General features: G+C 41.4%; 1 protein-coding gene across 5 annotated transcripts in view; it reads left to right on the forward strand.

The window, feature by feature from the left end:
* Positions 1-13,510, forward strand: part of PPFIBP2 (PPFIA binding protein 2) — a 139,588-nt gene that overhangs the window by 34,684 nt on the left and 91,394 nt on the right. For 3 of the 5 annotated variants that reach the window (XM_058545880.1, XM_058545882.1, XM_058545881.1), the window contains exon 3: positions 8,907-9,121. The exons of the other annotated variants lie outside the window; for them this stretch is intronic. In XM_058545880.1, coding sequence (XP_058401863.1) covers positions 8,907-9,121 — 215 coding nt within the window. The remainder of the gene's footprint in view (positions 1-8,906; positions 9,122-13,510) is intronic. 5 annotated transcript variants of the gene reach the window in all.

The following is a 13,510-nucleotide window of genomic DNA, read 5'->3' on the forward strand; positions in this document are numbered from 1 at the left end:
AATAGGTGTTTAATAAATATTTGTCACGTGTATCTTTTATTTACTTTTGTGAATAGGCTCTCCTGTTCATTGGTTAGGAGGCAGTTACTGGTTTCTCTCTTAGGAGGCAGGTACTGGTTTCTCTCTATATCCTCTATCTGGCTGCATACTGAAATTCATTTATTATTTTCTCTATCCCTGCCTTTGTTTGGCTGATTCTTTTGGAATAACAAATCACTAATTTTTTTGAAGACTCGGTGGTTGGCATGTCCTGTGAACCATCTCTTAAGGAGTAATTGGCCCACACAGATGTTTGACAGGAGCTATTTGACAGAAAATTCAACATCGAGGTTGTTAGTGAGTGTCTGGAGGGCGTATGTTCTATGTTATTTGTGATGAAAAGAGTGATAATTATTGAATGCCTTTGTACAGGACACTGTTCCTCAAGATGATTAACACCATCGTCATTTTCAAGATGGTTGGGTCAAACTGGACCAAAGAGCTTAGGAATTTTTATGGTTGTTAATGTGGACTGTGGAGTTAGACTGTTGGGGTCTGAATCCCAGCTCAGCTGCTTACTACTGGCTGTGGGATCTTTGGGTAAATTCCTTGATCCCTCTGAACCTCAGTTTCCTCACATATAAAATAATGGGGATAATAGTACCTATCTCATGTTACTGGGAGGATTAAATTAATGGAAATAAGGCACTCAGTAAGTGCTCAATTGGTATAAGTTACTGTGTGTTTTGTTGATATTAGTATTGACATTAGTATTTTTACCACCCAAGTTCATAGTTCTGGTAAATGGCAGAACTAAGATTTGAGTCAGGGCCATCTAAGTCTCTTCTGGGCTCCTTTCTTTCCTGCCTTGGTTTTATGATGATGTGCGATAGAGCCCTGGGAGCTCTCTGGGGCCATCTATGGGAGAAAAGAGTTCACTGGGAACAAGGTCCAGTTCTGTTCTTGCTCCCAATCCCTTAGCTGGAGTGGCTTTGCTCTCATTTCTCTTACACGTTCCAAGTGAGGGTTCCTTTGCTTAACGGGTGCCGCAGCTAAAAGAAAGTTTGCAAATTGTGTCACCTCATCATGATACCACAGATCCTGCATAAATGACATTAATGTGTGAACGTTTAAATCGTCCCTTCCTTCTTTCTATTCTCTTATTACAGTCATGTGCTGCGTAATGATGTTTCGGTCAAAGACGGACGACATATACGGCGGTGGTCCCGTAGGATTAGTAGCATATAGCCTAAGTGTGCAGTAGGCTATACCATCTAGGTTTGTGTAAGTGCACTCTGTGATGTTCACACCACGACGAAATCGCCTAATGACGCATTCCTGTTCTTAAGCGATGTGTGACTGTAATTTGAAGTCCAACGATGTCAGGTAGTGCCAACACCACTGCCAATACACAGTTGCTTTTGCATCTGTTAAAGTACTCAAGTGAGTACCCAAGGACTGTATTCTCTCACTTTATGAAAACACAATTACCACTTATTTCAATGGAAGAAATTTTTATGGGCTTCCTGCGTGCCTCAAATAGCAACCTTTTATGCAAAACCAACATGGATTCCTACTAAAACAGACAGAAGTCCTTCAGTAATGATTATTCATAATCATGACACTACACAACAAGGAATTTCCCTTTATTTATTACTCTGTAGTACGATAGGCTCCTGTTTACTTTCCAAAACTCTTTCCAGAGTACCCTTAGGACATGTGATATTAATGTTTATGTAATTAAGCCTTTAATGCAAAAAAGTGTCCCCCTCCTCCAATTAATGTAAACAATGCAAACAATACAGGAGATTATCACTCCTATAAACAGGCAGGCTAGGAATATTCTGAAAGGACATCCTGAGGCACAAATACGCCCCTCACCAGCCACAGCATGGTGACTGTCATCTGGGGGCACTCAACGGCACTGGGGTGTGAGAAAAAGAAGTGCCTTGTAAGCAGAAATAGGACTATTAAATGAAACTCCTTGTAAAGTTGAATTCTTAAAATCTGAATGGGTGTATCCCAGGTGGGACTATACTTGATTAGAACCCTAGAATTTTATGCCAGAAAGTTGGGAAGAGGTGATTGTTAAAGACCCCAGGATCCTTGTCAAAAATGATTTGTTTCTAGTACAAAAGACCATTGTTGTACCTTCCAGTAGGATGTTAACCTTTGATCTGGTCTTCCTCCTGGTTAATCCCTGTGATATGGCCTGCAAATAATACCATAATTGAATTATGCTGTTGACAATTGAAATTAACTATATATTGCTTAATTACATCTCTCTGGCTGGCCCAGAGCAACTGCCACTACCCTATTTTTGTATAGGGCTTAATTTGTGGGCTAATAGGTTCGGTGGCTGCTCTGTGAGGCCACTTCTGTAGTAGGACCAGAGAACCCCGTGGTCAGGACACAGCAGGCCACTTATTCATCTTCGCTGTGGCGGGAAGTTACTCATGCGATTATCTACAAGCTGTACCCATCAATGTGGAATAGTTAAAAGGAGTCTGTTTTATGACAGTTAAAAAAGAGGTTGCTCTGTCTGGGCCTCTCTGCCAAGTCTGTTTAATGTCTGGGATTTTTTTTTTTTTTTAAAGATTGGGGGCAGAGAAAGTTCTAGTCAAGACAGATTATTCACCTGACCCATGAATGATTTCAGCTGTGATGTTGAAGGCTGATGATGAGTCTGTGCTCTGAACAGTTACTTGGTCTTGTTCACACCCTCTCGGAAGAGGGATCAGTAGATAGCAGTCATCAGTAACGAAGTGGCAAAACCTCAACTCGCCTGTTTCCCAATCAGGATTCAGGATGAGAGTTCCCGGCTATGACTTTGCCCTGAAGAGAGTGCACGTCGAAGTTTGGAGTTGTCCAGCGGGGCTGAGTGGTCAAAGACTGCCCTTTGTGTGAAGAGGTCGAAGTGGCCCTCGGTGGCAAGCACCGTTCAACAGCCGTCATTCTATTTTTTCATTTGCTGGCAGAGCCCCCCTCCCACTCCTTTATGGCTGTGTAGCCTCAGTTTCTATTGTCTGAAAGACTTTGGGTAAAATTGGAAATCTCACTTGTTCCTTAAATACTTGCTATAGTTGTCAGTCTAGGAACTGACCTGTAAAACCATGTGGACCTAGTATTTTCTCCTTGAAAGATTTTATTTTTTAATGGTTATGGACAGTCAGGTGTTTTTTTTTTTTGTGTGAGGAAGATCAGCCCTGAGCTAACATCCAATGCCAATCCTCCTCTTTTTTTTTTTTTTTGGCTGAGGAAGATTGGCCCTGAGCTGACATCCCTGCCCATCTTCCTTTATATGGGACACCGCCACAGCCTGGCTTGAGAAGCGGTGCATCAGTGCGTGGCTGGGATCTGAACCTGCGAACCCCAGGCCACCGAAGTGGAGCGTGTGCACTTAACTGCTGCGCAACCCGGCCAGTCCCTGGACAGTCAGGTTTTAATTTTTTCCCAATTGAGTTTTGGCAAGTTATATTTCTCTAGAAATTTGTGCATTTTACTGAGTTTTTCAATTTTGTTAGCATAAAGTTGGCCATCAAATTTTGTCTTTTTAAGATCTGCTATACTTGTTGTATCTGTTTTTATTCCTAATATTGCTTAATCGTGACTTCTTTCTATATTTTGATCAATCTTGCCAGAGATTATCTTTTTCATTACTATTTTCAAAGAACTGATTTTGCCTTTACTGATCAGTTTCCACTGTATGTATGTGGTGTGTTTGTGTGTATTATTTATTCTGTAAATAGATAATATGTATATATGTATTAATGTGGATTCTCCAGAGAAACAGAACCAATAGGGTGTGTGTGTGTGGGTGTGTGTGTGTATGTGTATATGTATACATACATACATATACACAGAAGATCTCTGAGCAAGAGATTGACTGATTGATTGATTTTAAGGAATTGGCTTATGTGATTATGGGAGCTGGCAAGTCCAAAATCTACAGGGTAGCCTGGCAGGCTGAAGATCCAGGGAAGAGCTAGTGTTGTAGTTCAAGTCTCAAGGCAATCTGCTGGCAGAATTCCCTCTTCTTCCAGGGAGATCAGTCTTTTTCTATTAAGGCCTTCCACTGATTGGATGAGGCCCACCTACATTATGGCGAGCAATCTGATTTAGTCAAGGTCTACTGGTTTAAATTTTAATCTTATCTAAAAATACATTCACAGAATAATCACTGGATACCATGGCCTAGCCAAGTTGACACATAAAATGAACCATCACAGTATATATAGATAAATATGCATTATATATCTATACTTAATATATATTCATACTTAACTTATTTGAATATCCATTCTTTATCATTTTCTTCTCTACTTACTTGAATATATCTGTTCTCTTTCAAAACCTAAATTAAAAAAAAAAATCAATAATATATATTTTAAATTGACTGCTAACTTAATTGTGTTGTGGTTGAAGTGGTCTCTGATACTTATTCTTTGGAATTTATGGATACTTCCTTTTTGGCCTTGACTAGGACATTGTTGGTTTTTACTGATGTTCCATGTGTGCTCATAAAGTGTGAGCATTTTTCCAGTTGTTAGGTGCAATGTTCTATATTTGTTCATCACGTCCAACTTGTTTGCATCTTCTCTATCATTACTGATGTTTTTGTCCATTTGATCTTACCAGTTTGTTAGAAATGCATATTAAAATTATCCTGCTAGATGGTAGATTTTGTCTCCTTATAATTCTGAATATTTTGCCATTTATATTTTGAAGCCATATTTTTTATTATATGAATACACTTTTAAAATTATATCTTTCTGGTGCATGCTTTTATCATCATATAATAATGCTATTCATTTCTAGCAATGCTTTTTGCCTTAAACAGTATTTTGCCTAATGTTAATCTGTCTGTTGCAACTTTCTTTTGGTTATTATTTTCTTGGTATTATCTCCTTCTATCCTTTTTCTCCCAACCTTTCAATGTACCTTTGTTTTAGGTGTATCTTTTGCCAGTGGAATATGGATGCATTTTTACTTTTTAACCAATTTGACAATATCTGTATTTAACTGGCCAGTTTAGTGTATATGCATTTTTTTGATGATTAATTCATCTGACCATTTGTCAACTATTTTATTTTTTGATTTCTACTTGTCTCACTCTTTCTGTTGCTTCCCTCATCCCTCTTTTTATCTTTTTAAAATATAGAATTATTTATGTGTGTTCTTATTCCAGGCCAAATGTGCTTCTGTGGGCTGGGTTTTTCTAGTTTACTGAGAGTATGGCCCTTTTGCATCCTGCCTGTAAAATACAGAGGTCTCCTATCTAATCTCTCCCTTTGCTCAGGCCTTAAGCCTTGTCTCCTGTCCCTCTCAAATGGCCCATTGAAGCCCAGCCATTAGGCCATCAGAGAATTGGCAGTGGCTTATAGGGCAAACACCAGCCCAATGCTCTCTTACTCCTGAGGTTCTGAGCTCTGAAGATTTCATTCAGTTCAGTTGCTTAAAAAAGTGTGTGTATGTGTGTTTTTTGTATTTTTGGGTGTTCTTGGAGGGTTTTCTCTGTGTTACTTTTCTGCCACTGCCTGCCCTATTGCTGCTATAATGCTGTCACCTTCCTTGGCTCACGGTCCCCTTCTTCCATCTTCAAAGCCAGCAATGGCAGGTCAAGTTCTCACGTCACATCTCTCTGACCCAATCTTCTGCCTTCGTCTTATTTAAGAGCACATGTGGTTAATAATCCAGGATAACCTCCTCATCTCAAAATTCTTAACATTAACACATCTATAAAGCCCTTTTGCCAGGTAAGGTGACACATTCATAGGTTCCAGGGTTTAGGACATGGACATCTTTGGGGGGTCACTATTCTGTTTATCATGATAATCTGAATATATAACATCCCTTTATTCTCCTCCTTAGTTTTAAACTAATTGAGGAATAGACAAAGGGGTCAGACAGAAGGAGATCAAAATATCAGCTTTATCATTAGTTTTGCTGATTAGGAAAGTTAGCTTGACCTGAAGCTACAATCAGGATCTCAAATACACCACCCATCCTAGACACACACTTATACTTCAAATTGAACTTAATCCCAAACTACAGACTTCCACCTTGCTGGGGCAGAGCTGGTCTCAGAAAGCTTCCCTGGAGGACAGTGCTTGCTTCCAGGGACAGGCAGCTCCAGAAAGAATGCCTTCTTTCAGCTCTGTCATCAGAAAAGGCCTTCCTCCATTGAGGAAAAATTGAGTGAGGGGAGGCAGGTGGAAACCACCCTCTCTTCCCATGGAAATATGGAGACAAGAATAGTACCCCCAGTAATAATTCTTGATTTTTGTTGAGACTTTCTGTATGGCCTCATCAATGGTCAGTTTTGAAAAAACGCTTTACATGTGCTTGAACCCAGAGTGCCATCTCTGGTTGTTTGGGGCGTAATTCTCTGTATGTTCTTTGTTGTTCTGATGTATCACTACTTTATTTTTTATTTTCTATTTGGGTCTGCTTGATCTGTCATTTCCCAAGGGAGATGGTCACAATGTGTTATATTTTTTACACACTGTGGGATTTGGTTTTGTAAATTTGTGTTTAGGATTTGTATTTCTAAGTTCATCAGTGAGAAGACTATAATTTCCCTCTGCGGTACTCAGGACTGCTAAGTGGCACAATTCCAGAGGGCGCCATTCACATTCTGATCACAAGTTGTACTGGCAGATTCTCGTGATTAATTGAGCTAGGAGCCTTCCCTCGTCTTCTATACTGAACAATTTGTAATTTTTCCCCAGGAGCTAATCATTTGCAGGGAAGGTGTTTGGAGTATGGAATTGAGTCTTCCAGGTGCTTTTTGCCTTTGCTAATGCTGGGCCTTAGGAGTTTCACCATTCTGGACCATTTTGTGAGCCTGAGTGTTGATGTAAATTGCAAAGAAATAGAAATTAAAGTCTTTTACGTATATACACATTGTGTGCAAAAATAGGCACAGATACACATGTACACACATACATACACTATTTGAATGGTAGGGAAGAATCCCAAGGCTTTAGGTCGGGGAAGGGCCCAGTGAAAGGAAGAGACTTATCCAAGGCCACAAAGTGATATAAAGTTAATGAAAATCTCAGTCTCTCCACCTACTCCTGGCCTGACTTATCCTACATTTATAAAGGGGTGTGTGTGTGCGTGTGTGTGTGTGTGTGTGTGTGGGAATGTGTCCAGGATGGATATGGATTGCTCAGCCATTGTTTGGAGGTTGGGGGTCTTGCTCTGCTTCTGTCCATTTTCTTCCCTGAAGTTTGGCTATGGCCCTTCCTAGTCAATGCTGAACTGGATTTGGAGAAGCCAGAAAGTGCTGAGCACACATCCGAGTGTGGGTCATCCAGCAGTTTCTTAGCTCCCCAGAGCCATAGACTTGTTTGTGGGTTGTGAGCCATGATTCCCTCTATCCTGCACTGTCAGAAAGCAAACCAGCAATCAAATCGTAATTGTTTCCTTCTGTGTGAGTCTCTCGTTCCAAAGACTGCCGTGGCAAGTAGAAGTTGGATCTTAGGAGTGAAGGGACCACGAATTAGACGGCAGGCCAGCAGAGTCACCATGGATGTGGTGGCCCTATAGCCCACATTTTCCAGCAGAGGCTTGATTTCAAATATTTTATCCTGTTGGCCTTATAAACAATCCAAATGCCCCAGAAATTCCACCATCTCAACCATATTTTCTAAAGTGTTTCTTATTGCTGAAAGAAGCACAGAAATCCTGTCAGACTGCGTGGCTGCAGTTGTGGTTTGAAAAATATATTACTTTACTTATGTAAAGAAGACTTTTTTTTTAAATTATTTTTTATTTTTTTGTTGTGAGGAAAATCGGCCCTGAGCTAACATCTGCCAATCCTCCTCTTTTTTTGCTGAGGAAGACTGGCCCTGGGCTAACATCCATGCCCATCTTCCTCCACTTTATATGGGACGCCGCCACAGCATGGCTTGACCAGCGGTGTGTCGGTGCGCGCCCGGAATCCAAACCGGCGAACCCTGGGCCGCTGCAGTGGAGCGCGCGCACTTAACCGCTTACGCCACCAGGTCGGCCCCGACTTTTTTTTTTTAAATGGTGGGGTTTAGATAGGCAAAAACAGTCCTATTTGAAACATATCAAATTAGAAAGAGTTGACCCAATATCCCAGATCTCTGAGGAAATTCAAGTTCTCTTCCTCTTAGCTCTTTATCCAAGCACATGTGCAGACGTTCAGTCAGATTCCCCTTCAACATCTGGGTAGGTGGGATGATGCTAGAAACTCGGCTGACTTTGACAGACACTCTGCCCTTAGAGACTCCGCAGCCCATAATGGGTAGAGGCTATGTGGATATACATAGTAATTAATATAGGTTAACAGTGTGAGTGTGTCAGGGGGTATAGAGTTCTCTCAATTGGGAGGATCCAGAAAGATTCCAATTCAGTAAATACTCACCAGAGCTGGCACAGCATCACTTCTGCTGCATGCTGTTGATCAGAGCAAGTCACTAGGCCAGCCCAGAGTCAGGAACTACCTTGTGATAAGAGGAATGGAATGCACATACAAGGATGGGAGGAATTTTTAGTGGCCATCTGTGCAGATAATCTACCACATTAACTTAAAAGAAAGCAAGTTTATTAATCCCAAAGCTGAAGAATGGCATCTCATTGTCTTAACTAGCATGTTTTTGGTCACTGGTGAGGGCTGGCTGTGTTTTCCTGTTGTCTAAGGATGTGTGCTTCCATATGTCAGGCCCAGTGGGCACAGTCTCCGCCTCTGACAAGTCTCCCTATCACGCCTAGCCTAGGATTAAAGATGAGTTCTGCAAAGTGCACTTTGTGAGTGATTCTGCTGAGACAGAAGTGGTCTTCCAGGCTTCTCATCCGTCCCTTTCCTCTATTCTTTCACTCCCTTTGTTCCTCACCAGTTCCTTGCCCATGGCGTGCACCCTTCTTACGAGGTTCCCACCTCTCTCTTGTTCCAGGCACTAAAACAGGTGCAGATATTAGTGATGGTACCTGTGAGCCTGGACTGGCCTCCCTGGCCTCCTACATGAACCCCTTCCCAGTGCTTCATCTCATCGAGGACTTGAGGCTGGCCCTGGAGATGCTGGAACATCCTCAGGAGAGAGCATCCCTCCTGAGCCAGATCCCAGGCCCCACAGCTGCCTACATAAAAGAATGGTTCGAGGAGAGCTTGGTGAGTAGGCCCATGGCCTGTTTGGGGATCCACTGGGGAATGTAATCATGAGGCCCACAGAATGCCACCACTGCCTGGGACTGTTACTTCAGCTGTACACCTTAGCCTTTTCTTGCTTCCCATCTAGCTTTGGCCAGCTCCCACTGAGTGGTCCTTTGCAGCACGAGGGTGGAGCCCAGTCAAAAAGCTTAAGCTGCAGTTAGCCCCCCTGATCAGTCATCCTGCTTGGGCACCCCAGCTGCGCTCTCCTGAGAAGGGGAAATCCTTGGCCACAGAAGAGCAAATATGGAAGATTTTTTTTCCCCAGACTATGTGTATAACTTATAACATCAGAGTTGTATAAATATATATAAACTTATAATTGGAGTTCTAATCCCAGCTGAGGTCTCTACCCTCGGCTGTATGCCCCACTCCTTGTTTCTTACAACAAACTAGAACCTTGTAACCTCATTCATTCCTTTACTGCTGCACCTACTCTTCAGACCTCCTTGCCCTAGAAATGCTTCCTGTCTCTAAAGTGGAATGCAGAACTGTAAGATAATACATTTGTATTGTTATAAACCACTAAGGTTGTAGTAATTTTTTACGGCAGCAATGGGAAGCGAATACAACCAGATACTGCCTAGAGAGGACAGTGGAGAAGGTTGCTGGGTGGGTCTCAGGTGGGCCTGGTAGTGTAGGCTTGAAAATCTGCTTCTCATCTCTTCCCCAGTGAAGACCGTCCTTGGTGGTCCTCTCAGACTTGTGATAACAGGCAGAGTCCTCATCTGGCCTTCTGCCCACTCTTAACCACGGTTGGGAGTTGCAGGGGGTGATGGCTTCAGTAGTTTAGTTCTCTTTCCTTTCCCACAGCAGAGGGTCCCTCCTTGCCTCCCTAGAGTTCCATCAGGAACTCTGGCTGTTACTGTACTTCCAGCTTTATGATGCTGATCCTGAGTTCTCTCCAATCATCTCTGACCTTTTGCCCACCTCTGTGTACAGCTGCAGCTTTCTATGGCCTGCTTTACCCTGGGCAGGGACGCTGACCCCTCCCTCCATTCCTGCTCGCACTACTGACTCAGGGTGCAACGTTCAAAGAAAATTTTATGAAGCCTCAAGAAAATTACAGGTCCACAGTCCCTCAATCTGAAACTGTTGTGTCCAGATGCGTTTTAGAACTCAGAACTTACTAAACTTTAGAAAGGTAAGGGGCCAGCCTGGTGGCGCAGCGGTTAAGCGCGCACCCTCCGCTTCGGCAGCCCGTGGTTCGCAGGTTCGGATCCTGGGCGCACACCGATGCACCACTTGTCAAAGCCATGCTGTGGCGGCTTCCCATATAAAGTGGAGGAAGATGGGCACGAATGTTAGCCCAGGGCCAGTCTTGCTCAGCAAAAAGAGGAGGATTGGCATTGGATGTTAGCTCAGGGCTGATCTTCCTTACAACAACAACAACAACAAAAAAAGGTGAGACAGTGCATATATATCATATAACATATATACCATCTCTAGCAGGTACAGGGCAGGAAACACATTAAGTTCTTCAGCAAAACTTATGAATATCTGCATGAAGTGAGATAAAACTGTAGATATTCTCCCACCAGTTCAAGTCAGGTTTTGCTGCCAATTAAGTTAGGCACCAACATTATTTAAAAAAAAAAAAAAATTTCGGTTTTTAGAGCTTTTTTGTGTTTCAGAATTGCAGGTAAGGGATGATGAACTTATATGAGGAATATTCCAATGCAGTAAACAAAATTTAAAACTAAATATTGGATATTAGATGTCACCACTCCATGTCCATCATCTATAATCTCTTTCTGAGAGTCACTTGTTGACTCTGTCCTGGGCTGGCCTGTCACCTCACCATGTGCCTGGGGCCCCTTGGAAGCTCCCAGACAGCCTTCTCCACTGTTCCCAGACCTTTCATTAGGCTGCAGAGTAGTTTAGCACCTTCTTAATTTAAATACTCCCTCTCAGCTCTGCTCAGGATCTTACCATCACATAACCAAGATATTCATTGAAGTGTCTTCCCCAACAAAAGCCCAATCTGCCCAAAGTACAGAAAACAGCTGGCTTTTATTCTTCTCTATATAGTTTACAATAACTATAGGCTTTTACCTTGTGTGGATGTGCCTGAATTTATGTGACCATTTCTTTAATAGTGACATTTAGGTTATTTTTAATCTTTCACAAATATATGGCACTGCTGCAGAGAATGTCTTTGTCCAGAAATTTGTCTTTATCTCTAGATATTTCCCTAAGATAGAGTCCTAAAAATAGAATTATAGAGTTAAAGTAAGATTAACAGACAAAATACAGGATGCTCAGTTAAATCTGAATTTTAGATCAGCAATGAATAATTTTTAATAAGTATGTCCCATGCAGTTTGCTAAATCTGGCAGCTCTAATCCAAAGATATCAATATCTTTAAGCCTTTTGGCACATTTTTCCAAACCACTCTCAGAAAGATTTTACTCATTTATATTTTCGTTGGCAGGATTTGAGGTGCATCGTGATCAACAACAATCACTGATTAAAAAATCAGCTTTACTCATTTCATAGGAAAAATGTTTTCTTTTTATCATTTTTGCATTTCTTTGTTTAGTAGTAAGGCTAAACTTTTTTTCACTAGTTTATTAGTATTTATTCTTCTGTATGGTCTGTAAACTTTTGGTCTCATACTCCTATCTGAAAAAAAATTCATTCTCCCTATATGCTTAATCACGTACACATTATTGTCCTAATATATGTAAATTATAAAACGTAGCCTCAAATAGAGATTTTTAAAGGACAGGTTAAAAAATAGCTCTAATATTTTCTCCCCACACACCCCAGAGATCACCGTGTGTCCCCTGGGTGTGCTTCCCCCACCCTGGGTTATTCATATTCTATGATTTGTTTCTATTGGGATTTAGTGTTTTTTTTTTAAATGATTTTTCATTAGCCCTTTGCTTTATTTATAGCATTTATTTCCCTCACTTTGTTTTAAAATGTTGTTTATGGTGCTTTTCAAGACAGAGACTTTGAAAGGATTGTAATGAACTCTATCAGTCTTTCCTGTCTGGGTTTCTTCTTTTCTTTTTATCTCTAGAAAGGCCTTTCCCAACCTCAGATCAAATAGTATTCACCTGTATCATCCTCCAATAGCTTTGATTTTGTATCTTATGGTTAACTCTAATTCATCTGCAATATTTTTTTAGTGTGTGGTGTGAAATAGGGATCTAACTTTTATAATTTACCAAAAAAGAGTCTTAAGGGCCGGCCCCGTGGCTTAGCAGTTAAGTGCGCGTGCTCCACTACTGGCAGCCCGGGTTCGGATCCCGTGCGCGCACTGATGTACCGCTTCTCCAGCCATGCTGAGGCTGCATCCCACGTGCAGCGACTAGAACGATGTGCAACTATGACATACAACTATCTACTGGGGGGCTTTGGGGGGAGGAAAAAAAGGAGGAGGATTGGCAATAGATGTTAGCGCAGAGCTGGTCTTCCTCAGCAAAAAAAAAAGAGGAGGATTAGCATGGATGTTAGTTCAGGGCTGATCTTCCTCACACACAAAAATAAATAAATAAATAAATAAATAAATAAATCAATCAATCAATAAAATGAAAAATATCACTGGAAAGTAATTTGTTAAAAAAAAAAAGACTCTCAAAAAATATTTTTGATCCAAAGACAGTCGACTTGGTTGTTGGTTTTTGCAAGACGCATTGCAGAAAACAGCTTGCCTTCAGATTTTCAGGTCTGTTTGGGGGTTATTTACAATGATTAGGAGAATGCCTTCCTTTGGAGAGATTTTCCTAACAGTTTGTTGCATTCATGAATCTTTTAGAGTAATTATGGCCATCAGCAACGTATGCATGTTCTACTTTTGGGGGGGTCAAAAGTTCATATAAACATTCCAAGATCCCAGGGCTGGAAGTTCAGGTTTTGATTCTGGACAGAGAAGCCTGTCTGTGTTTTAGGTCTCGCAGACCTGAAGTCATTTTTCAATCTGGGTGCACTCACATTCCATAGGAGGTCTTATCTGTATGGAAATAGAATCTGAAGCAGTGAACAAACCCACCGGTACTTTTTAGATTGGCTTTAGCTTGGTACTTTTAGTTAGAAGCCCTTGCTACTCACGTTGTGGTCTATGGACCAGCAGCTTTGGCATCCCTTGGTAGCTTTTTAAAAAAATAAAATAAAAAAAATGCAAAATATGGACCACCCCCCCCACCTGACCCTTCACCCACTGAACCATCTTCAAGTGATCCATATACACATGAAAAAGTTGGAGAAGCACTTCTCTGAACCAGAGAGACTCACTTGAATTATTTAAAAAATAAGTCATGTGGCTTAGAATTGGAATTGGCACTAGTAAGGCAGCTTGAGGGATGAGGCAGATAGTCCTGTGCTTTCCCATTCATAATATCT

This window comes from Diceros bicornis, chromosome 7 (assembly GCF_020826845.1).
Source record: "Diceros bicornis minor isolate mBicDic1 chromosome 7, mDicBic1.mat.cur, whole genome shotgun sequence".
Taxonomy (NCBI): Eukaryota; Metazoa; Chordata; class Mammalia; order Perissodactyla; family Rhinocerotidae; genus Diceros; species Diceros bicornis.